Source organism: Arachis ipaensis, chromosome B07, assembly GCF_000816755.2.
Source record: "Arachis ipaensis cultivar K30076 chromosome B07, Araip1.1, whole genome shotgun sequence".
In the NCBI taxonomy this organism is placed as follows: domain Eukaryota; kingdom Viridiplantae; phylum Streptophyta; class Magnoliopsida; order Fabales; family Fabaceae; genus Arachis; species Arachis ipaensis.
The window spans coordinates 5,578,941-5,603,425 of record NC_029791.2 but is presented as its reverse complement, the minus strand read 5'-3'; the positions used below and the strand labels follow the sequence as shown (position 1 = coordinate 5,603,425).

At 37.5% G+C, this 24,485-nt stretch overlaps 6 protein-coding genes across 18 annotated transcripts in view; 5 read left to right on the top strand and 1 right to left on the bottom strand.

The window, feature by feature from the left end:
* Positions 4,403-4,973, top strand: LOC107606579. The gene is made up of 2 exons (XM_016308626.1): positions 4,403-4,755; positions 4,880-4,973. Exons 1-2 carry the CDS (start codon positions 4,403-4,405, stop codon positions 4,971-4,973), a joined length of 447 nt encoding a protein of 148 aa, XP_016164112.1.
* On the top strand, positions 9,084-11,583 carry LOC110262491 (F-box/WD-40 repeat-containing protein At5g21040-like). The gene is made up of 2 exons (XM_021107122.1): positions 9,084-9,300; positions 9,465-11,583. The coding sequence occupies exon 2, from the start codon at positions 9,702-9,704 to the stop codon at positions 11,418-11,420; it is 1,719 nt and encodes a 572-aa protein (XP_020962781.1). The 5' UTR covers positions 9,084-9,300; positions 9,465-9,701; the 3' UTR covers positions 11,421-11,583.
* On the top strand, positions 11,847-14,677 carry LOC107606580 (GDSL esterase/lipase At1g71250). Of its 2 annotated transcripts, none has more exons than XM_021107124.1 (3): positions 11,847-12,664; positions 12,807-13,367; positions 14,031-14,677. In XM_021107124.1, the coding sequence occupies exons 1-3, from the start codon at positions 12,391-12,393 to the stop codon at positions 14,261-14,263; spliced, it is 1,068 nt and encodes a 355-aa protein (XP_020962783.1). In that variant the 5' UTR covers positions 11,847-12,390; the 3' UTR covers positions 14,264-14,677. The 2 variants fall into 2 exon arrangements, with proteins under 2 accessions (XP_020962783.1, XP_020962782.1); XM_021107123.1 differs by having other exon boundaries at positions 12,750-13,367.
* On the top strand, positions 14,581-16,163 carry LOC107608565 (geranylgeranyl diphosphate reductase, chloroplastic-like). Its single transcript, XM_016310326.2, has one exon. It carries the CDS (start codon positions 14,720-14,722, stop codon positions 16,079-16,081), a length of 1,362 nt encoding a protein of 453 aa, XP_016165812.1. The 5' UTR covers positions 14,581-14,719; the 3' UTR covers positions 16,082-16,163.
* Positions 16,278-18,496, bottom strand: LOC107606581 (alcohol dehydrogenase-like 7). The gene is given in 10 exon segments (XM_021107125.1): positions 16,278-16,410; positions 16,501-16,665; positions 16,733-16,828; positions 16,920-16,984; positions 17,106-17,181; positions 17,285-17,367; positions 17,611-17,826; positions 17,829-17,898; positions 18,006-18,142; positions 18,234-18,496. Coding segments are annotated over 10 exon segments (1,077 nt in total). The 5' UTR covers positions 18,286-18,496; the 3' UTR covers positions 16,278-16,293.
* LOC107608564 (protein misato homolog 1) overlaps positions 19,076-24,485 on the top strand; it is a 7,117-nt gene continuing 1,707 nt past the window's right edge. Inside the window, exons 1-8 of one of the 12 annotated variants that reach the window (XM_021107114.1) lie at positions 19,076-19,257; positions 19,723-19,818; positions 20,649-21,187; positions 22,139-22,240; positions 22,590-22,635; positions 22,795-22,870; positions 23,101-23,464; positions 23,973-24,222. In XM_021107114.1, coding sequence (XP_020962773.1) covers positions 21,116-21,187; positions 22,139-22,240; positions 22,590-22,635; positions 22,795-22,870; positions 23,101-23,464; positions 23,973-24,222 — 910 coding nt within the window. In that variant the 5' untranslated portion in view covers positions 19,076-19,257; positions 19,723-19,818; positions 20,649-21,115. Of the gene's footprint in view, positions 19,258-19,712; positions 19,819-20,648; positions 21,188-22,138; positions 22,241-22,353; positions 22,426-22,589; positions 22,636-22,794; positions 22,871-23,088; positions 23,465-23,972; positions 24,223-24,485 lie in introns of those variants that run through there. The other 11 variants (XM_016310322.2, XM_016310323.2, XM_021107115.1 and 8 more) reach the window with 11 other exon arrangements.

Sequence of the window (24,485 nt, the reverse complement as noted above, 5' to 3'; positions counted from 1 at the left end):
TGATAGTGACGAAAATAGTGGTATTTTGTCTCTTTTAATAATTCTTTGACGCGTGTCGAATTAATGTTATATGTGAGTAAATTATGTAAGTTTTAAATAAAGACATTAATAGAAAGGACAAAATATCTGATAGAATTAATAGTTAAAAACTATAATGTCATTTTCAATCGATGAGAGATCGAATGAGAGTTAGCAAAATGATAAAGGGACGGTTGGGAAATGTTTCAAAATTAAAAAAGATGCTGCTGTGCATGCACGTTTCATATCAACGCCTTATTCACGTTTTTCAGATAAATTTTAGGGTAAAATGTATATTTAAATTAAGATGAAACTAAAATTATACTATTCACCTAAAATGAAAAATGTTACATGAATCTTTTAATTGGACATTTTTATATAAATCGAATGAGGTCTATTCGAATTATACAACCCAACACTAATTTAAATCAAGGCAATTTGAATTATAGAGAAAATGCAAATTGAATTTGACCAATTCGATTTATACATGGATGAAATCTTGTATTAAATCGTAAGGGTGACCGCATATCAAATCAGATCGGATATGGCCTAAATTTCTATCAGAACCGTACTAAAATCATCGAATGGGACTTGATTCAATATTCGCAGTTTTTTAAACTTGAATCCGATTCGATCTGATCCGCACATTTGTGGATCGGATCAGATATCGGATATATCCGCATTTCGCAAAATACAAAACTATTTTTAAAAATTTATTTTTATTAAAAAACAAGTATAATTACCCGTGCCATGTACGTGATAAGATTGAAATTATAATTTTAAATTATTTTTTAAAAATTAATTTAAATTATAATAATTTGATTAATAAAAAAGTAATATGTTATGTATTATTTTTTTTATTTAGTGTTAATTAAATTAACTCTAAAATAGTTATTAATCGGTTTTAATAATCTACTTTTTTCTATAAATCAGACATATATACTGAATGTGATCATAAATAATATAGTAATAGTTAAATCCACCAATAAATATATTAGTTATTATCAAACTATAAAACAAATTAAATATAAAGGCTATTAGCACTTATAAATCTATAAAATCGCACTGTCTATGTTGCTTGCAAGGGTTTACTTATCAAATAAACTTAAAATATGAACAAAAAATATTTATAAATTAGACCTAGCATCACTTGAAAGAATAATGAAAAATAATCAACTTACCTTATCATCATGAGAACCATTTCTATATAAGTCGTCTTGTTCTTATCAAATTTGGATGAGACTTTCCATAACTTTATATATATATATATATATATATATATATTACGGTAATTTAATATATAAATTGAGTCAACAATTTAAATTTCTCTAAAACTAATTTAATCAAATACCAATATTAGAAATAAATTACTTAAATAATATTTAATCTATTCTAATCCTTAGACACGTATAGATTAGAGTCATTCTCGTAATGACAACGAACTGAAACAACGTCGTAAGTTCGAACATTTAGAATTCGTGCAAATTCAGATCATTCATTTGTTCTTTGAAAACCTTCTGTATCCTTGATAGAGTTGAATCGAAATTCCTTTTATGGAAAAAGAGTTACGGATATGGCTTTGATGTGTTGGAGACCAAAATTCGGAAGTCACTATTTATATTTGAGTGTCACACCCATTAAACCCGAACGACCAAATAAAATAGTATCTCTGGTTTTATTCTCATTTAATTCTAAATCAAAAGTAATAATGACTTATTTAGTTCAGCATTTATGATAATAAATGAGATGGCCATTATATAAGTCATTTAATATAAAATAGCTTAATTTACGATTATAATTAATATATATATTGCCCATAAATAGATTAGGAAATAATAATTTCATAACAAAATAATCATTCAATTTTAATTACAATTAATTGATTGATAGAAATTATAATAAATTGTATGATATTTAAAAAACCAAATCAATTAGTTGATATAGTTAATTTATTATAATAAAATAAATTTAATGAGTTAAAAGAAATAAATTGAAAAACACCATCAGAAACATGTTACGACAGTTTTATCATTGATATTTATCCTAATTAAATAAAATTACATAATTGATTAGTTATAATTAATACAATTGAATGAATCAAACACATTAAATTGAGAAATAATTTAGTTAATTTGTGTTTTAAGGACACATTTTAAAAATATTTATTTTGCAACAACTTTTATAAAAGATTTTTTATAATATTTTTAATTTATGGTTTAAAGGCACAGTTATGTAAATCGAATGAGATCCATTCGAATTATATAATCCAACACTAACTTGAATCAGGGCAATTCGGATTACAGAGAAAATGCAAATCGAATCTGACCAATTCGATATATACATGGACGAAATCTTGTATTAAATCGTAGGGGTGACCGCATATCAGATCGGATATGACCAAAATTTCGATCAGAACCGTACTAAAATCATCGGATCGGATTTGATCCAAAATTCGCAGTTTTTAAACTTGGATCCGATTCGATCTGATTCGCACATTTGTGAATCGGATCGGATATCGGATATATCCGCAAAATACAAAACTCTTTTTAAAATCTTTTTTTTATTAAAAAATATCAATAAAATTCATTTTTTCTATTGTTTTAAATATGTTTACTACTAAAATAATATTAAACATACTTTTCTTAAATAATAAATTAAAATAATACAACATATATGATAATTATTAGTTGAAATAAAATATATAAAGAATATTTACTTATTTATTTCCTTTTTTTGTGGATATGCAGATTGGATATGCGGATATCTACATAAAATTCGTAATCCAATCCTATTAGTGTGCGGATCGGATCCATATCTGCAATTTTCGGATCAGATTCGGATAAACACCACGGATATACGGATCGGATCCAATCCATGAACACCCCTATTAAATCGAATAACATTGATTCGAATTATGCATGCATGTGAACACCTCACTAATTCGAATGACACCAATTCGAATAACACCTCATAATTTCCTTATATAATTCGAACTTTACTGATTCGAATTACCATGAACATATAAATCAAAGAAGGTAAATTCGATTTACTGTGACACCAACATATATAAACATGATGTGAATGTGAAATTATTGCCATTAGAGTGAAAGATAATGGCTAGTGAGGATAGTTTTATAGTGTTGGTGTACTATAGAGGGTCGATTAAGAAAAAAACACGCTCTGAAATTAAGTTTACTGATAAGGATCCTCTCAGTATTTTTCTGAAACCTACAACGAGCTTTGCTGAGTTCCTAAATTCTATAATCCAAAAACTGGGGTTGCAAGGCGTGAAACGAGTTGAGAAGCTATTCTATCGAATTCTGATTTCAGTTTTGCGAGATGATGTAAAATACGATTCGTTTGTCATATGCAATGATAAGGATTTGGAGGTTCTGTTCCATTGTCGTCGACAATTTTTTTAGGTCAGGACCCCTGAGCTGTTGGCCAAGCTTGTCGATGTGGTCTCCAGCTCACGAGGTTCAAACCAGAATCCCCCAGCTCTAGCAATGCCAGTCTGTTCTAGTTCGAGGCCTGTTGGTGCCTCGTCATCCGTGCCTGTGATTGCCTCCCCGTCCTTCGCAGCTGATCTACACCATAGTGGCGATAGAGGAGTTGGTATTACTGATGCGGCATCGGTTTTATTACACGGTGGCACACTGGATGGTATAGACGATTTACTGCGAGATGATGATGACGATGATGATGTGGATCCGAACATAATTGCCAATGATATCGGTGATGATATAGTAGCGAGTAATCCTGCTGGGGCTGACGAAGCCTAGCTCAGGGACCCAACAGTACCCCCGCACTTTTCAACTTTGGATTGGGATGCCATGAGATAGCAGGGGGTTCCTAGCAAACTTATTGGATTTGGTGCAAGAGATACACAGAGTACCAAAAGTCTAGCGGAGTTTTAGGTTGGTCACTAGTTTCAGAATAAATAGGAGGTCGTGTTAAGCGTGAAGACCTATAGCATCCGACGCGGGGTTCAGAACAAAGTAGTAGAGTCCGATTATCGCAAGTACTTTGGGAAGTGTAAGAAATTTGGCAACGGTGCACATGGTTGATTCAGATCAGTCTCCGCCAGCGTAGAGGTATTTGGGAGGTAAAACAGTACAATAGACCTCATACTTGTCTTGCCATGTCGATATCGAGTGATCACAGGAGTGTTGATTATCATGTGATCTCAGCATTCATACTGCCAGTGATTAGAGCTGATGCAGCTGTGTGTATCAAGGTACTGCTGAACGTGACAGAGGCACATTTCGGTTCTAGACCGACTTACAGGAGAGTTTGGTTGGCTAAGTAGAAGGTCGTGGCACATATTTACGGAGATTGGAATGATTCATATAATGAGTTACCGCGATGGGTCCTAGGTGTACAAATGACGATGTCTGGTAGTGTTGCAGTGTTGAGGACGAGTCTTGTGCGAGTGGGTGGGCAAGTGGACCAGGAGCAGGCCTATTTTCACCGAATTTTTTGGACATTCTCACCGTGTATTGAGGCCTTCCGACATTACAAGCCGTTAGTCAGTATTGACGGGACCCACCTGTACAGCAAATATGGTGGTACATTGCTTGTTGCAATTGCCCAGGACGGGAACTCCAACATTCTGCCGGTTGCATTCGCACTTGTGGAGGGTGAGAATGCTAAGTCATGGTCGGTTTTTTCTATCCCACCTTCGCCAGCACGTGACTCCGCAATCGGGTATTCTAGTGATATTAGATCGGCACAACGGTATCAAGGCAGCACTTGAGGCTCCCGACGGAGGTTGGCTACCACCTGCTGTATAGCGTGCATTCTGTATTCAACATGTGGCCGCAAATTTTGCCCTGACTTTTAAGGGCAAGGATGCACGCAGGCTTCTGGTGAACGCGGCATATGTCAAGACTGAGGTTGAATTTGATTACTGGTTTGATATCCTACGAACTGAAAACCCTGCCATGTATGACTAGGCTAACAGGATTGAGTATTCGATGTGAACTCAACATCGGGATAAGGGTAGGAGATTCGGACATCTGACGACAAATATCTTCGAGTGTGTGAATTTGACATTGAAGGGAGTGAGGAACCTTCCAGTTTGTTCATTGGTGAAATCCATGTACGGGAGGTTATCCTAGCTATTTGTTCGCAAGGGGAGAGAGGCAGAGGCCCAGTTGGGAACCGGACAACAGTTTAGTCGGCATCTGATGAAGTCTATAGAGGCTAATCTGAAGAAGTCACGATGTTTCATAGTGACTTTGTACGATAGGGATAATTCTAAGTTCGCTGTCGCTGAGACCACGCCTACTTAGTCGTTCTCACTTGGTAGTTACAGAGTGTCACTTAGGGATCAGACATGTGATTGCGGATATTTTCAGGCACTTTATTATCCATTCTGTCATGCCTTAGCTTGTTGTGCATATTCACGTCTGACTTGGTAGCCCTATGTGCATCAGGTGTATCGCCTTAGCTCGATTTTCAGCATGTATCGGATGGGGAAGTGTGATCCTCCAAAGTCTGCATCAAGACCCTCACTGGTCAGCAGGTCTGATAGAAGCTGACCTAGACTAACCCATGTATGGCTCTCATGTATAGCCTGGTCATCACTGGGGACACCGACAAAGTAATCACCGAATGGCCCTCCGCCATCTCCCCCGCCGCCCTCCTCCAAATCATCACCCACACTAGAACCATACGAGTATCCACCATGGGATCCTCTACCACCGCCACCATGCGCACCTCTTCCAAGTCCACTCCCCATCTCACCGTCACCTCCTCCATGATGCCCGCCATCATGTCCACCATCAGCCCCATCATGATCCCTACCATCACCATCCTTGTAAAGACTGTCATCATCATCATGTCCACTTCTCCCTTATCTCCAGCTCTAACTCGACGACCATCCCTCCCAGTCTGTCCAGCACGACCCCTACCTCGTCCATCACCTCTACCCTTGCCCTCACCTTCCGCCATCGCATGCTCGAGCCACCGCCACTCACGCTGGCTCCTACGTGTCTCAACACGAGCTCTTTGCTCAACTCGACGCCTATTTGGAACATTATCTACCCGATCCTTGTCAGGAACTTGACATGGACCTCGCTGAGTCACCTCGACCATAATAGGAATGGCCCTGGGGTTACCGAGGAAGAGCTTAGGTGTTAGGTGATAGGAATCTCCTGCCATGCTGGCTCCACCAATCCAGAAACTCATGCGACAGACTTGGCGGGTTGTCTCAGTGGAGGTGCCAAAACTGCAAGCTGTGTGAGAACCATCGATCACCACCTCTGTCATCCTTCGACATCAAGATGGCTCGGGGTCAAGGTTGTACTCCACCAAACTGCGGTAGTACCCGATCTATCTGGTGCCACTCTATGACTGCAAAATATATCAACGCTGTCACGGACCTCCAGAACGCCGTATGATGAGGCTCCAATATCTCCAGATGCACCACCTGAACTACATCATGAGAGTTATACGACATCCAAATGAAATGTGAATAGAAATAGTTATGACATGTCATCATTAAATATATAGTGTTGCCAATTCAAGAGAGATTTTAACTATATAGAGTGATTGAAATATTCACATTTCCAGCCTGTAAGAGATCTATTATGAGCCTCCAACTCGCAACTCGAGGTCCCTTCTCGCTCGCTGTAGGGTTGTGACCTGACCATCTGCAACCCAAACCCAAGTTATCACTAAATGAAGCTAACAACAAATAATTGTGACAAATAAAGCATTTGAATAGAATAGTACCTCGAGGCCAAAGGCCAGCCGAACGTATCATGTCTAGCGGGTCTAATTCAAGGAATTGCTAGAAGATCCATGATTGAAGCAGCTATAATGGTCCGGCTAACTTCACAACGTGCCTGTTCCCCACGCGGCACATGCACCAGTATAACCATGAGAGAGCAACTGATCCCCAATTGTACCCACCCATGTCCTCAAGCCTGGCTACGTATGGCAGCCACCTAATGTAAATGCGAGTACTGGACTTGTCGCCAAATAGCTGAGTCCCCAACATAATCATGCTATAGGCCCGGGCATACCTCCTAACAGTGGCCTCATCGGCACCATCAGTAAACTCTCTGAATGTCTACTGGAACCAACTGCATTTCACTGCGAACTTGTATATGCAGTTCGCAGGAGGCAATACACCCAGCAACTCCTTAAACCACGCCCGAGCTGGACAACCACCCTCGATGTATGTCTCAAAATCTGTCAGTGGTCCATCGATCGGTAGCCGTAACTGGTACGCCACGTCTTGTAGTGTAATTGCGCACTCCCCGAACAGCATATGAAACGTGTACGTTTTCGGACGCCATCGCTCCACGAATGCACTAACTAGCGGCTCATCCAACCTAAACCAAGCTCGTTCAGCCTCACAAGATGGTATAAACCGGCCATCTGCAAGTACGGAACGATCCTCTCGTCCAAGCGCATACCCTACTGTCGTCGCATGCTCATGTTACATCGGTGGGGTTGCATAAAGAATGTATCAAATTGTGTCTGATCTCGGAACATATTTATACAACATTATTAACTAATACATATATCCAAAGAATACAACTTGTACGCAACCAAATAATGTTACGCGTTCAAATACATCATATATGCATCAAACGGGGTCTAATAAAAAATAGTATAACATTAACAAAAAATTGACTTTAACGACTGAGTTTAATGTTAACAAAAAAAAATCTGACTCTAAATAAGTTGCACCCCCCATTATCTTTACTACTCATACTCTTTTACTTATTTGTAATCACTATCCAAATTAAAACTTGCTCCGTCGAACCTCTAAAACTAACAAATCACCAATACAGCAACTCTATCTAACTTAACAATTCTAAATAATGATTAGCGTTATAAGAAACAAAAAAAAAAAGTAACACATGAAATCCTATTTTAGAAAAAAATGTGCGCACTAACCTTTTCATTGATGACACTAGCTATATGAGCGACTCCATCCAAACGATAAAGTCGGTCTGGGTTATTCCCCATCAGTGGAATATCCAAATGTTGAACACTTTCTTGGAGTTTTAGGATAGGGTTTTTTTCTGAAATTTGGTGGGGCAGAGATTTGAAATTGTAGTTCGAATGAGCTCAACTCGAACTATATTTATAGGGTAGACATTGGTAATTCGAATGAGTCCAATTCAAATTACCTTAGGCTACTTCTTGGTGATAATTCGAATCAACCCACGTCGAAATTAGTTACTATAGGCAAATCGAAACAGCTTGTTTTGAATTACCATGTGCACAAAACTGCTTGTAATTCGAACTGGTGTCATTCGAATTAGTGGGATGTTCACGTGCATGCATAATTCGAATCAATGTGATTCGATTTAATACAAGATTTCGTCCATGTATAAATCAAATTGGTCAGATTCGATTTGTATTTTCTTTAGTAATTCGAATTGCCTTGATTCGAATTAGTGTTGGATTGCATAATTCGAATGGGTCTCATTCGATTTACATAAAAACGTCCGGTTGGGAGATTCAGGTAACGTTTTTCATTTTGGGTGAATTGTGTAATTTTGGTTTAAATATGCATTTTATCCAAAATTTAAAAATTTTTTCGAAAGAATTTATGATAAATTTATAAGTTATAAAATACTGAAAAAAATCAAATAAATGATTGAAAAACTGAAATCTTAGATTTATAGTATTTTTTGTGTGTCTACTTATAGGTATTTAGAAAATTATAATACTTGACATAATTTATTTTTCTGATTTTTTTATCTAATTTCTTTATGACCTATAAATATATCGTTACAATTGTAGGAAAACTTATTCCCTACTATTTGTAGTATTGCTAAAAAAATAATGAATAGACCACAAAAATTATCCTTCAATTAATTATTGAAAAAATACTTTAGAAAAACAAAAAAATCGTCAAACTTACAAAAAATATCGTCAAAATCCAATAATTAAATTCTTCGAAGAAGGTATATTTTATAGTTAGATATTTGATTTGAAGAGTTTAAAATATTTGTATTGTTAATAAATTTAAAAAGTATTTTCATTAATAATTTAATTATTTAGGGCATTTGTAGTAAAATAATTAATTATGAAAACCAGAAGGATAGAAGCGTGAATTCGCGGATTGATTAGTGTTCTCTTCAAAGTTCACGGTGACCACCGAACACTGAGGGTGAAATTTGGGGATCTGATTACTTCATAGTTCTAACTTGTAACCCTAACCACATAACGCCTCTTAGCTTCATTCAATTCACACCTTCACCTTTTTCTCTCTGCTTCTTCTCCGCTTCCACGCTTTTCTTTCTTCCGCTCAAGGTAATTCTTCTTTCCATTCTCAATCGGAATATCTTTTGTTCAATTTCCCCATTTTGCATTTGTTTTTTGTGTGTGTGGGGTTCTTTTTCTATTTTCTGTTAGCTCGTCATCCTTGAATTTTTCTTAATTTCGTTTTTTAATATATATTTTTTATTCTTTTGCAGAAAATTGAGGATTTCTCTATCGTTTTATTTGGCTACCGATTATTTCTAAGCTGATTTTTGGCCCTACCTTGGTTATCTTATTCGTAGGAAGCTTCAATTAGGGTTTCAGCTTCTTTTTTTCCCCCAAATTCGAATTTTGTTGGCTTAGGTATTTGGATAATTTGTTAGAATTTGTGTGCTACTGGAGGGTTTGAATTTTCAACCCTATTGTTTTGGAGTATAGCATCCCATTCTTTTATGGCATTTAGGTGCCCAAGGAGTACTACTGAGGTTTCTGAAAAATTGGTAGATTTTGTAGCAAATCCAGGCATAGGCATAGTTGAACCAACTCTAGTTAGTCACAAACCAAATAGTGAAGGAATTTCAATCTCTGATATTGTTCCGAGTACAAAGGGTGAGTATAGGAAGGGTGACAGTTTGAAGGGAGCATCAAAGTTTAATTCCAAGAAAGGAATCAAAGCCTCTGGCAGTGGTTTGAATCAATCATCATTGACTGCTGAAGTGGTTTATGATTGCCGTCGGTCCATCACCGACCTTCCTCCGGCGATAATTTCCGAGATTCTGAATTGCCTTGACCCCAAAGACCTTGGCATTGTTTCGTGCGTCTCCACGATTCTCCATAGGCTTGCGTCCGAGCACCATGCTTGGAAGGAGTTCTATGCTGAAAGGTGGGAACTTCCAGCAGTTCCTGTGGCCCTGGAATTAGATGTTGCTGATGAGAAGTCATGGAAGGAGCTATTTGTGGAGAGGGAGTTTAGGAGTAAGACTTTCATGGGACGTTACACTATGGATGTATTGTATGGCCATACTGAAGCAGTTCGGACCGTTTTCCTGTTGGCCTCTGCAAAGCTTATATTTACCTCTGGGTATGACTCTGTTGTGAGGATGTGGGACATGGAGGACGGGTTATCAATCGCATCGTCACGGCCCCTTGGCTGCACCATTCGTGCTGTTGCAGCAGATAGAAGACTGCTGGTTGCTGGTGGTACTGATGGATTTATTCATTGTTGGAGGGCTGTGGAAGGACTACCCCATCTGTTTGACCTTAGAGGGTCTCAGGACCAGAATACTGAGGTTAGACTTTGGGGACATGAGGGTCCAGTGACATCACTTGCTTTAGATTTAACAAGGATTTACAGTGGTTCGTGGGACACGACTGTTCGAGTGTGGGACCGTCATTCAATGAAGTGCATTGAGGTGCTAAGGCACAGCGATTGGGTTTACGGACTTGTCCCTCATGATACTACAGTTGCCAGCATATCAGGTTCAGATGTGTACATTTGGGATACCAATAGTGGGAGTTTGTTGACTATCATTTTCAGTGCTCATGTTGGCAACACTTATGCTTTGGCAAGAAGCCATACAGGGGATTTCCTTTTCACTGGAGGTGAAGATGGTTCAATACACATGTATGAGATCATAGACGACGGCTGTGAGGCCAAAGCTTGGCAAGTTGCTGCTTGGATTCCTCACACAGGTCCTGTGTATTCACTTGCCTTTGAGTTTCCATGGCTTGTGTCAGCATCAAGTGATGGCAAGCTTGCTCTAATTGATGTGCGAAAGCTGCTGAGGACTAGCAGGCATGCTCTGAGGAAGAGGAGTTCAAAGGTGAAGTATTTCGATGGTGGTGCAATAGAGCCCCCACAGAGGATGTTGCATGGATTTAAGAGCAATCTTTTTGCTGTAGATATAGGAGCTGATCGGATTGTCTGTGGTGGGGAAGAGGGTGTTGTCAGGATCTGGGATTTCTCTCATGCTTTAGAAATTGAGCGTAGAGCCCGGGCACTTAGAGGAATGCGGTTAGAGCACCGGATGAGGCGGCGTAAGCTCCAAACGGAGCTGAGCAGCAGCAAAGGTGGCCGTAGTGATCAATGTTCAGTTGCGGCGGCCAAGAAGAGTTCAGTGAATTGTATCTGGCCCAACAAACGTGGGTTAAGTGGAAAGGTGAAGGCATAGTTATGGTCCCTGTTGTGTGCTTCGATGCACAATTGTCTATTTCTGCTCTTACATAATTGATGTATACGGTATTTGGATTTAGTTTCTCTCTTATATTAGCATGATTTAATCAGGCATATTTTTAGTAATTGGATCAAAGAAGACTCCAGGTTTAGAAAGTAAAGTGTTGTTTATGTCCATTGCCTACTGAATTTTGATGTGAAATTCAGTGGAAACTTTATTCCCATTACTAGGGATTTGGGTGACAGGAGTCACAGGACCATGACTTATTAAGACAGTAGGTGAAAATGTCACTTAGTTAAACATTAATTCTCAATGATTGATTGATTAAAAGAAAAATTATCAATTAACTATGAACATGCGCTGTATTACCCGAAACTTTGATTAACTTGACCCAACTCACGGAAATTTCATGAAAGGGGTAGGAATCTTCGAGCAAAGTAAAATTTAATACTATAATTATAATCGAAATCATATACAAATACAACACAATTTAACAATTAAGCATCAATCTCTAGTTAATACAAGTGATTCAACACACACCCACCTTTAAGTTAATTCATATTTTCTTTCATTCCAAACTTCATGTACTATCAAAGTTCGTTAGTCTGGCCAGACATATATATCCATGTCTTAATCTTAGAACTTAGATGGATAAGCTTGTTGCCAGAAATTGGCCATTCTAATTTCCTCCTCTTGTTTTTACAATTTATTTACTTTTTTATTTCTTAGATAAGAAAAACAAATGAATGAAATCATAAATTTTGCTGACAATGAGGTTGTTGAGAAATGCTAAGCACATGACCTTTCCCTTGTCTTCTCAAATGTAAACTGAAAAACAGAAATACACACTTTGTCCTGTTTTAAGTTCATCTACAACCAAATGGGAAAACTATTGAAGAGAAACCATTAAAATAGCTACACTTATTGGAATGATTTAGCAGCAAAATCAGTTTTTATAGCCAAGGCTATGCAGAGCAACATGAAAATAAGAGGGTTTGATGTTCAAGTTGTTGTTATGCTAATGAGCATGTTAAGCTTAGTTTATTGTCAAAACAAAGAGGTAGTCACTACCACTAACATTGATGGTGGTAGAATTGGTTCACATTCATATGCATTTTATGTGTTAGGTGATTCCTCAGTTGATTGTGGAGACAACACTCTCTTCTACCCTCTCCTTCATGGTCATTTCTCTTTGTATCCATGTAATGGCTCTGATTCCACACTTCTTCCTCAACTTCTTGGTATGATCTCTTTTCTCTTTACTCTTATCTTTCTGTGCTTGCTCTCAAATACATTAGGATTGTTGAACTGAAATTGTTGTTGTAGCTGAAAAGATTGGACTGAAATCAATGAGACCATTCTATGGTCAAAATGGATCTGTAGAGGAGATCTTTGGGGGTCTCAACTTTGGATCAACACAAGCAACAATCATGAACCAGGGAAGCCAAAGCCACCAATCACTCAACCAACAACTCCGGCAAGTTTCCGAGACCATGCAGCTGTTGCAGCTGCATCTGGCCACGGACATTGCTCTCCAATTCACAAGATCCTCCATCTTTGCTCTCTCATTCGGCAAAGACGATTACATTGATCTCTTCCTTCAGAACTCTACCAACCAAATGTCCAACCACACTTTTGCCACCATTCTTGTGGATCAAATGACAAATGCAGTGAGGTACCTCTATGATGCAAATGCAAGGAAGATCATATGCTTCGGAATCCTTCCTTTGGGGTGCACTCCACGCGTAGCGTGGGAGATGAATCGCACGTCAGATTACAATGGAAGTGGTTGTGAGGAGCAAGTGAATGATTTGATCATGGAATACAATAACTTGCTAGAGGAACATATGGCCAAGCTTAACACTGAACTCCCTGAAATTCATGTGGTGTTCTGTGATGTATACCATGGAATGATGGAGATTATCAACCAACCTTGGCTTTTTGGTATGTTAATTTCTCCCTTCTTAAACTTCATGATTATTATTAACAAAAAAAAATTGACCAAAATTATAGATACTTTGAATTGTGTTTTATACATTTGTATTTTGTATAGTACATACAAATATTTATTAAGAAATACTTATATGTTCTACGAATGAATGAAGTACAATCTATTTAAATACTCAAGGAGCATACAATAAGGTTTTTTAAAAAATATTTATAGGCATTTCACGTTGTATTGTATATTGAATCGATTCATGTGTACACCACCATTTGGTGTGTGCTACTCCAATTGGGAATGGCATCTCATCTAATAATAATAAGAAGAATAAGTGTCTTTTTCGGTCCCTTATCATTGACTCGAATGATATAGTGCCATTCACAATTCGAATCCTTAACCAGTTTCTAATCATTCAAGTAATTGGTCTAAGCGGCTCTTATAAGCATTGATTTTTCAAGAACTACTTAAACTAATTATTTAAATGGTTAGAAATTAATCAAAGATTTTTAAATTATGATATGATATTTTCTTTTAAAAAAATTATCATAGACCGAAAAAAATATTTAACATAACTCGGTCTGGAGATAATATCCAAAATGAATAGCCAACACCTTTTTAAATTGTGAAACATGAAAGTGAACATGATTAGGTTTGTGAATGTACAGGTTTTGTAGACACAAAGACTGCATGTTGTGGACTAGGCTTGAATGGTGCAATGATAGGATGCATGTCCATGGACATAGCATGCAATGAACCTTCAAAACACCTATGGTGGGATCTATTGAACCCTACACAAGCAGTAAACTCAATCCTAGCTGATGCAGCGTGGTCTGGCTCACTAATCTCAAATCTTTGCCATCCTATCACCATCCGTGAATTGTTCAACATCAAAGTGTAGAAGAAACAACCACCACCATTTTTCTTGATTGATCATATCTTTTTACCCTATATGTTAGCTTTGAAGATGTTACAAAACACAAGTTCTTAAAGTCTAGCTTACTCCATTTGCTTTTAGTATTTAATACACCATAAAGAACAGGTTGTTAATGTGATCTTATAAATATAATTATGATTTACTAAAGTGGGTATTTGATTCTGACATCATTTGTCTTTATCCTATGTAATAAATTCAAGTCATGCATAGTTCTGATTCTGACACCATTTGTCCTTGTCAACATTTAAGTCATGCTAGCACATGGAAGTTCAAAAAAGATGAATATTTTTATGTTGCTTACTAACTTTCTCATCTAGTTTCAAGATCTAGAGCTCAGATTTATAACAAAATAAACCCTAAATACTTGCATTTTTTCAACAAAAACCCCAAAACCCCAATTCTCATTCTCCATCTTCATCAATGGCGGCAAAAATTCTAACTTTTTCACCATTTTCACTGAACACAAAAACCAAAAGCTCAAAATCCAAATTGCATGTTAACAAACTCACCATCATAGCCTCCAAATCTACTCACCCGTCCATCGCCGGCAGGAAGCTCCGCGCGGCGGTGATCGGTGGCGGCCCAGCCGGATCCTCCGCCGCGGAGGCCCTGGCAGCTGGAGGCGTTGAGACATTTCTCTTCGAGCGCAACCCGCCGTCCGCGGCCAAACCCTGCGGCGGCGCAATCCCTCTCTGCATGCTCGACGAGTTCTCCATCCCTCTCCACCTGGTCGACCGCCACGTCACACGCATGCGCATCTTCTCTCCTTCCAACATCGCCGTCGATTTCGGCAAAACTCTAAAATCCAACGAGTTCATCGCCATGCTCCGCCGCGAGGTCCTCGACTCTTTCCTCCGTTCACGCGCCGCATCCGCCGGTGCCACCGTCATCTCCGCCCTCGTCACGGCTGTCGACCTACCTCCGTCGCCGACCGCTCCCTACACTATACACTACACCGTACAAAACACCTACCGGCGGAGCCTTGCCGTCGACGTCGTGATCGGCGCGGACGGAGCAAACAGCCGCGTCGCAAAATCAATCGGCGCCGGCGACTACACCTGCGCAATCGCGTTCCAGGAGAGAATCAGATTACCGGACGAGAAAATGGCGCATTATGAAAATCTCGCCGAGATGTACGTAGGCAACGACGTATCTCCCGATTTCTACGGTTGGGTGTTTCCCAAATGTGACCACGTGGCAGTGGGCACCGGTACTGTGCGCTCGAAGCAGGATATTAAGTTGCTCCAGAGAGGGATCAGGGATAGAGTCCGTGACAAGATCAACGGTGGAAAATTGATCAAGGTAGAGGCCCACCCTATTCCAGAGCACCCGCGTCCCGTGAGAGTCAAAGGACGCGTGGCACTCGTTGGTGACGCAGCAGGCTACGTCACTAAGTGCTCCGGCGAAGGAATATACTTCGCCGCGAAATCGGGCCGAGTTTGCGGAAACGCCGTGGTTAAGGCATCAGAGGGGGGTCTTAAAATGATTGACGAACATGATCTAAGAAGGGAGTATCTGAAAATTTGGGATGGGGAATATACTAGTATGTTCCGGTTTTTGGATCTGTTGCAGAGGGTTTTCTACGGTAGTAACGCTGCTAAGGAGGCATTGGTGGAGCTTTGTGGGGATGAGTATGTTCAAAGAATGACTTTTGAGAGTTACTTGTATAAGAAGTTAGCTAAAGGGAGAGTTTTGGATGATGCTAAGATGGTTATGAACACTATTGGGAGTTTGGTGAAGTGTAACATTTTAGGGAGAAAAATGGAAGGTTTGATACTTTAGATGATGATAACCATGTTGTAACAACTTTGGTTTTGTTTCATGAATCTTTGTTAGTGTTTTATCTATCTTCTTGATTTTTGGGAATTATTATATGTTGAAAAGAAATAGTATGACATAACATAATTTTACGAGAAAGTCTAGAACACTAGCACTTTTATTAAAATTTGGCAAGGTTATCTCACACCATTAAAAATACATACAAAAGAATGAAGTCATTTGTCCATCCAAACTACACATCTCAGACACTCTCCTTTCATCAGTAAATCAAAAGCTTTGTTGATGTCTTTGAATTTCAACTCATGAGTGACAAATTCATCCAACTTTAGTTCCTGTCAATAATTTTGCCATCAGTAATAGAGGAACAAAAAGAGGTCTAAACTCTAAACAATTACCATAGAATTTGCATAATGTTAAAGTACCTTGTCCATGTAACGTTTAAGGAGAACAGGGACATGAGATTTGGGTTTGAGTCCTCCAAATAAGCATCCAATTAGGCTCTTCCCATTGAAGAGGATCTCTCTAGTGTTAAGACTCAACTTGGATTCTGGCTTGTCCACTCCTAAAACAATTGTTTTTCCCCAACCCTGAATCCAGAAAACAACTAATGATTTCATCAACTATGGTTAGAGAGAGAGAGAGAGAGAGAGAGACCTTTCTACAAGAAGCATATGCTTCATGAACTGATGATGTTAAACCAACACATTCAAAGCAGTAATCTGCTCCACCACCAGTCATATCTATAATTATCTGCTCCAAAACCACACAGTAATAACTATAATCAATCTCATTCTTATGTCCTTTAAGTTAAAACAAACATCATTGGAGCTTTATAGAGTACCTGGCTTAGAGATTTGTCTCCACATTCTCCAGCATTAACAAAATCAGTAACTCCAAACTTTTTTGCTGTGTGTATATGAACAACAATTTCATAATGTAAGCATCATAATGGTAAGTAACATAAAGAAGCAGCATACCTAGAATTTGATGAGTCTATGTTATGTTATTAAACAGAAAGTGAAATTACCAATTTCAAATTTTTCTGGCTTAACATCCACACCAATAATTCTAGTTGCTCCACAAAATCTAGCTCCTTCAGCAACCTTTCAAAACCAACCAATTTCAATGATCATGTTGTATATAAAAACCCTCACAAAACATAGAAATCATACAGATTGAAATTTATATTATATTAAAAATTCATACTGCTAATCCAATGCTTCCCAACCCAAAAATAGCAACAGTTGAACCTGGCTCTACATTTGCTAATCTCCAAGCAGCACCTAGCCCTAAAGATAGAAATTTAATCAACATATTGAATTTGATGAATATTGTTGACTTATGAATAAGATACTAAGAGTAATCTTGTATTTATTCATGACCATATTATACTAATCTTATAGAGTATCTTATTTTTTGTGTATACATAATATGGTTGATAAATTTAACATATCAAACTCGTCTGCGAAAATACCTGAATCAAACAAAACAAACTCTAATAATGTTTTTATGCTTCGCGATAGAAAAATTACCGGCCGAGATACCACAACTAAGGAGGCATGCCTTGTTTGGAGGAACAAGGGGATGAATCTTGGTTAGATTGGCAATGTCAACGACAGTGTATTCACTAAAACTTGAAACAAAAAGGAAATGGTGTATGATGTCTCCATTGAGATCAGTGAATCTGCTACTATCATATCTTGGCATCCATGGAGATACTTTGAATGGGAATTTTGAACACAGGTTGCGACCATATTTCGCAAATTCTCTTACCCAATTGCCTCATGACCCAGAATTCTTGGCCAAATTGAAGCAGGGTCCTTCAAAACACACAAAAAGACATGTTTAAAAACATGAATACACATTGATAATGAAATCATTAATTTGAAATGAAAGAAGAAAATGATGGTAATTTGTAAGCAATAACCTTAGTGTTCCAAAAAGTGAGATCAACGTGACAAAGAGTGGTGCATATAACTTTAATCCTTGCTTCACAAGCCATTGGTGGTGCCACAATGATCTCTTCAATGCTCAATGCCTCACCTTGTTTGCGACTAACCGCAGCTACATACATTATCACATAGCTTCCAATTAAAACTAACATATCAACTTCAAATTGGAACTTCCATTTTTCATGGAATTATGGAACACACACCTTTACATCTTATGGGTTGAGCTTCACTTGTTCTTGCTACTTTGTTTTCCATGGTGATCCAATAACTGAGTCTCTTCAATTCTGTGTCTTAGTTATGTACAAAGGGTGTCGGTTGCTGAGCTTATAATAAGTCTTAGAGTAAATATGTGTCAAATGATAATGTTACGTTACAATAATGTGTGTGGTCCATATTATTTGGGAATGGAGCCTAAGCTTTGAAGTTTTAACTTCAATTTTGTTAGGCAATCATACCATAAAAAAAATATGCATCTAGCAAAAACATTATTAATGTGACAAGAAGAATCTTAATACATAAAGAAGAGAGCGATGCAGATTTAGGAATTAGAAAATCTTTTTAATATAAAGTAATGTTAGAGAATGAAGTTTTGGACGATACAGTACATTATTGAAATGAGAAGAAGCAGCTTAATTTTGGCGTTTGATAATAAACTTTTTTTGGTGTCGATTTTTCTAAAGCCTTTGCCTTTTAAATAAGATTTAATAATTTTGTTGGCCTTTATAATTTGACCAAATTTTTAATTAGATTTTTATATATTTTTTTTAAGTCCTTCATAGTATAAACAATATTAGAATTAATTGAATATTTTTTTGTAAATTGAAAATATTTATAACTGAATATTCGAACCGACTTGTTGAATCGATCCAACCAAAAACCAATAATGAAAACGGTCCGGTCTGTTACTAATGACCGTTCATTCGAAAACTGTTGAATCGTCTGGGAATCGACCGGTTGGACTGGACTGGTAACCGGCCTATTCTTGATAAACGGTGCCGTTTTAAAAAAAAACCCAACGTTCAGCCCTCACTCACTCACCCCCCTTCCCCCAACCCCCCCTCCCCGCCGTCCGTGCTGTCGGCGCCTCCGCGTCCTCTCTTGTAGCTCGGCGTCCTCCTTCCCCCTGTCCCCGTCCTCCCTGGCTTCTCTGTTCGAGGTTGGAGCAGCTCGCCGCCGTGTCGCCGCTTCCCGTCGTCTCGCCGGTCGCCGTCCGTGTCTCCGTCGAAGGTTAGTGGCACTGCTTTCACTTCTTCGGTTCTTCTCTTCCTTTTGTGCTCTGTTTGCTTACTTTTGAATGTGAAATAGTGAATGGATTACTGGAAAATCAAATAATTGATTTTGTGCTGCTGCTCTTTTTTTAATTCCTGAAATTTTTGTTGAAATTTTCTGCTGCTAAAAATAGAAATCAAATCATTATTGAAATTTTTGTTTAGCTTTATTAATCTCAGGTTTAGTGATTAGGGATTACTTGTTGCTGTTTTGTAATGTTTGTTGCTGAATGCTAAAAATGGAAATCAAATCAAAGCTGTTTGTTGCTGAATGTTGTTGGTAGTATTAATTTTGTGCTGCTATTAATTTTCTGGCTGTGCTGCTGCTGCTGTGGGTTCTGGATTCTGGTGTGCTGTTGTGTGTTTTGTGGCTCTGGTTGATCATCTTTCTCAGTTGTCAATGTTCTTTATCAGAACTGAGAAGGAAAATGGCAATCTGAACCAGCAAAAGGATTTCCACAGCGTCAGCGCGTGCCCACACTTGCAGGAACAAGAAAACTAACTCTTTTTCTGCCCTCTGGTGCCTCTTCATCTTTCCTTCTATTTCTGCACTTGTTCATTGTATAATAAGTCAACTCTTTGGATTACTGGCGTAATTGAATTGGAGATTCAAGAGACACAGTTGATTTCTTAATACTGAAAATTCACCCTTAGTTTTGATCTAATTGTTTTGTTTAGTAGGAACTAATAGAATCTCTTCATGGCTTTATCATTGTTGTTTTCCAAGTTATGCTAGTTTCTTGTAAGAGAATTAAAGCTAGCTAGTCTTGCCTTCCGTTTTGCACAAATAGGAATCTGTAAATACGGCCATTTTATCAAAACTATAGTCACAATTAGGAAGTTTAATTTAATAGTATATGATGCAAATACGCCTATGGTACAGATATTTGAGTAGAAACGAAGTATTTGTACATTATAGCTTGCATATGTTGCGGAATAGGATAATAAAAGAGTATTGAGTATTGATATACTTGTTATCTCTCTTTGAAATGTTACTTTCTGTATTTACTGTTTTAATTTAGCTTTGTATTCTCTCAGGTTGGAACAGTGGTTATAGTGTTGTTTATTGGCTTTCTTTCAATATATCATGGAATTATCTGATATCTTCACAATTTGTACTATTTGAATTGGCATTTCTTTCAATAGTCACTGACAAGCTGCTTCTATATTCTAAGATGTTTATTTATAATTTATTTATTATTTTATTCTGAAATCATTTTTCTGGTAATAATGCATATGTAGCGTAAGGGATTTTCAACATAGTTGTTTGATGCATTGATTTTACATTTATTTCCTTTGAATTAACTAACAGGTACTTAATTAACTTTTGAAATTTTCATATCTGATCAGATGGTGGTAAGACTTTGGAACTTCCAGCTGTCAGAACATTTCAAAGCACATGCAAATGAGACCTGTTCAGCTACAGGAAAGCAAACAAAGGCATAGGAATAAGGATAATTGACACGCATCTCAAATGCGGGGCCAAATAACCGGATGTTAAGATATTAACATAGGATAGGATACTAGTGCTTCTCTAATTTCTGTTGAGAACAAGAATATTAGGCTAGAAACTAATTGAGTCGGTTGGCCCAACTTGTGGTTTTTAAGCTTAGCCCATTCTTAATAGATGGTTTCTCTCACTCAACAAAAAAAAAGAGTCCCGACCAAAAAGAAAAAGAAGTAAAAGGACAACCTTGGTCTCACATCCCCACCCCTACCATCTCTTACCTTCCTCGCCTCTCCGTCGTGCTTCACTGCCGCACCGTCCTCCACCACTGCCGTCGCATAATTGGCTGCAGCTGCAGTAGGAAGTAAAGATGAAAGAACTTGTAACTATCCAAGTCGGCGATTTTGCCAATTACGTTGGCTCTCACTTTTGGAACTTTCAGGTTTCACATCCTACTTGGCCCATTCCCTATGCTAATATCATTTTCTATTTAATATACTTTAATGCTGATTTATGATTTTTAATGCTTTTTTCTAGTTAAGCGAGTGTTTCTGCATTTATTGCTGTTATTGAAAAGAGTGAAATTTTGTTAAGTGAGAATCTTCCTGCTATAACGATTATTCAGAAGCTTCGGTTCAACATGTAGTTAGTAAAATACTTCGTTTGAGTACATTATGTGATCACAGTTTTCCTTTTCAGTGTGTAGTCAATGGAGTTGTTATTACTACTTTTTCTTGTTGTGAGCAATACAACATTTTCCTTACTTTTATGGAGATCATTGCATGTCTAAAGTTTTCAGAGAGCATTTAAACCCCCCACCACCAACAAAAAAACACCAAAATACCACCATAAAAGAAAAAAAAAAAAAAAAAAAAGCCTTTCATGTTAAGCGAGTGTTTCTGCATTTATTGCTGTTATTGAAAAGAGTGAAATTTTGTTAAGTGAGAATCTTCCTGCTATAACGATTATTCAGAAGCTTCGGTTCAACATGTAGTTAGTAAAATACTTCGTTTGAGTACATTATGTGATCACAGTTTTCCTTTTCAGTGTGTAGTCAATGGAGTTGTTATTACTACTTTTTCTTGTTGTGAGCAATACAACATTTTCCTTACTTTTATGGAGATCATTGCATGTCTAAAGTTTTCAGAGAGCATTTAAACCCCCCACCACCAACAAAAAAACACCAAAATACCACCCATCACAAAAAAAAAAAAAAAAAAGATGCCTTTCATTTTCCTGTTAGAGCTGTTTGCCTCAAATATTTTGCTAGCAACTAACTGTTCTAAACCTTTCATTTTCTCACAGTTGGGGTTTCTGTTTTTCTGGTTATCTTGGAAAGAATTTATATTGAGGTTTAATTGTCTAATCATGCATATTTGTGTTCAATTGTAAGGATGAGCTTCTTGGGCTGGCTGGAGACCCTAATGCTGATTCATTCTTCAAGAATCATGATCTTAACATGGATGTGCTTTATCGTACTGGTGTAACGCAACAGGTGCAATTTCTTGAGATTGAACTAGCATTGTAGCCTTCTTTTAAGAAAATTTTGTATGTTAAAAACTATGTTGGTAGATGATTTAATGAGATCTTAACATCTTGTATTTGCAGTCATCCAATTGGTCTGCTGCTATCTATTTGCCTCACTACATGTACCTATTCTCATGACACGAATACAAATAAGTATTAGTTAATTCATCTGGGTTATGATTAACTAATAGATTAGTGTCTAGTTGGCATATTTTAGCTGTGGGAAAGGAAAATGGCAATGGGATGATATGAATATGTGGATTAAAGTCATTCGAGTTTCAACTCATACTCACACCGTGCTACTTCAATATCTGCAGGGCATTCTTACATACACTCCTCGCCTACTTTCAATAAACATGAGAGGTACTTGATGTTGTCATGATGATATCTATTGGTGAAAAATATTTTAGCATAATATTAATTCTTTATGCTTTTATTGTTCTTCCTGGTTCAAAAATGAAACATCGTTGTCTCCCCATTTCCCACTTCATATATTTTTACACTTTGTGTTAACTTTTTCAGGTTCACTTGGATCTTTGAGCTCACATGGTACATTATATAAGGAGGTTACCTCCTTTCCATCAGATGTTGTTACTTGGTGAGACCTTTCAGTCTATGCCTGTTTGAGAAAACTCAAATTTTATAAGGTTGAATAAAAATAAAAAATGGCAATTTTCTACAAATATCTAGCTGGAGCCTTTTGGTGCTCTATTCACTTACTGCTTGCTTGTTCTATTGGACATGAAACGTACTTCATCAGTTATATTTATCATAAATCTTTAGTTTAAATTTTGTTTATGCGCTGAGTGTCCATAGACCAATGTGCAGGACAGGTAAGATTTCCACCCAGGCCTGTGAACCTCATAAGAAAAATTTGTTCCTACAAAGACTGTATGAGGAAGAGGAAAATTTGATTGTGACTAATGACACTAGTGGTTCAAGCAATGGTTCTCAAAGTGAGTATCAGGATAAGGATATAGTTGAAAGTCTAGAAAATGGTGTACAGTTTTGGACGGACTACTCAAAAGTACATTATCATCCCCAGAGTCTCTATGAACTAAATGGGGTTTGGATGGATGCTGAGAACTTCAACAATTACGGAATTGGAAAGGATTCCTTTTCTTGGGATTTGCAAGGGGAAGAAATTAGTGACAGGCTACGATTTTTTGTTGAAGAGTGTGATCATATACAGGTATACTATCACTTCTTTTGTGTCTTGTAGTTGTTGGTTTTAGGAGATATTTCTCTTATATCTTTAATCTTTTTAGTGAAGCAATATCTTTTGGTATCTACTACGTTACAATTCAATTTACTTTTCATTTTTTTTAATTTCCTTTCCATATATATGGACCCACTGCCTATTATGGCTTGTATTTAGGAAAAGATTATATTTAAGGATCAAAGCTACTAATTTCAAGGCTTATTCTTCTACCCAATATTGTAGGAACTTGAAAATAAATTGTTACCAAAAGTAGTAATGGCTATATAGAAAATATTAGTGCAATGGTTTTTGGTTATCCCATTTTTCGTGTTTCTCTGTAAATTTTGGTTTCGGATTTTTCAATCAATGGTTATTATTGGTATGATGACTCAAAGCATAGTGTTTTGAATTTTGACTAACCATAATCTTCCTCTTTTAGGTTCTGGGAGAACAATCATTTTAGTTTGATTTGTCTTAAACAAGTTTAAAATGTTGGCAGGGCTTTCAATTTGTAGTTGACGACTCTGGAGGATTCTCTGCTGTGGCCGAAGAGTTTCTAGAGAATATTGTAGATGAATATACAAATACTCCTGTTTTGCTGTATGCTGTCCAAGGCCATCGTGCATGCACAAGTCTTCAGAGCAAGAAGCGTACAGTCTTGGAGGATCTTCACGATGCTGTATCATTTTCAAGACTCTCATCCTACTCTAAACTTATTGTCCCTCTTGGTATGCCCTCCTTGAGTAAAGGTAATATTCTCTTTAATGAATTTATCACGTTCGACAACTCACTAGTCAACATGCTTTTTTGGTAATTGGCAGAAAGGCCTGATGTTTAACATTCTGATAGTTTACTGATTTAACTGGTTAGCTGTCTCCACAGCCCTGAATTTTATATAAGCTGTTTTAATGTTTATACAATTTGCCTCACCGATAGTGTCGATATTGGCTTGCAGAAACACGGCCAATACCATTATTCACTTCTTCTGAACCTTTTTTCAAAATCTTATTCA

Bases quoted from the DNA above. Each gene is read 5' to 3' on its own strand.
- LOC107608565 (XM_016310326.2), top strand. From the start codon at position 14,720: ATGGCGGCAAAAATTCTAACTTTTTCACCATTTTCACTGAACACAAAA.
- LOC107606579 (XM_016308626.1), top strand. From the start codon at position 4,403: ATGACGATGTCTGGTAGTGTTGCAGTGTTGAGGACGAGTCTTGTGCGA. The intron at 4,756-4,879 runs GTATCAAGGCAG...GGATGCACGCAG, and splicing joins GATATTAGATCGGCACAACG to GCTTCTGGTGAACGCGGCAT.
- LOC107606580 (XM_021107123.1), top strand. From the start codon at position 12,391: ATGCAGAGCAACATGAAAATAAGAGGGTTTGATGTTCAAGTTGTTGTT. The intron at 12,665-12,749 runs GTATGATCTCTT...TTGTTGTTGTAG, and splicing joins ACTTCTTCCTCAACTTCTTG to CTGAAAAGATTGGACTGAAA. The intron at 13,368-14,030 runs GTATGTTAATTT...GTGAATGTACAG, and splicing joins CAACCAACCTTGGCTTTTTG to GTTTTGTAGACACAAAGACT.
- LOC110262491 (XM_021107122.1), top strand. From the start codon at position 9,702: ATGGCATTTAGGTGCCCAAGGAGTACTACTGAGGTTTCTGAAAAATTG.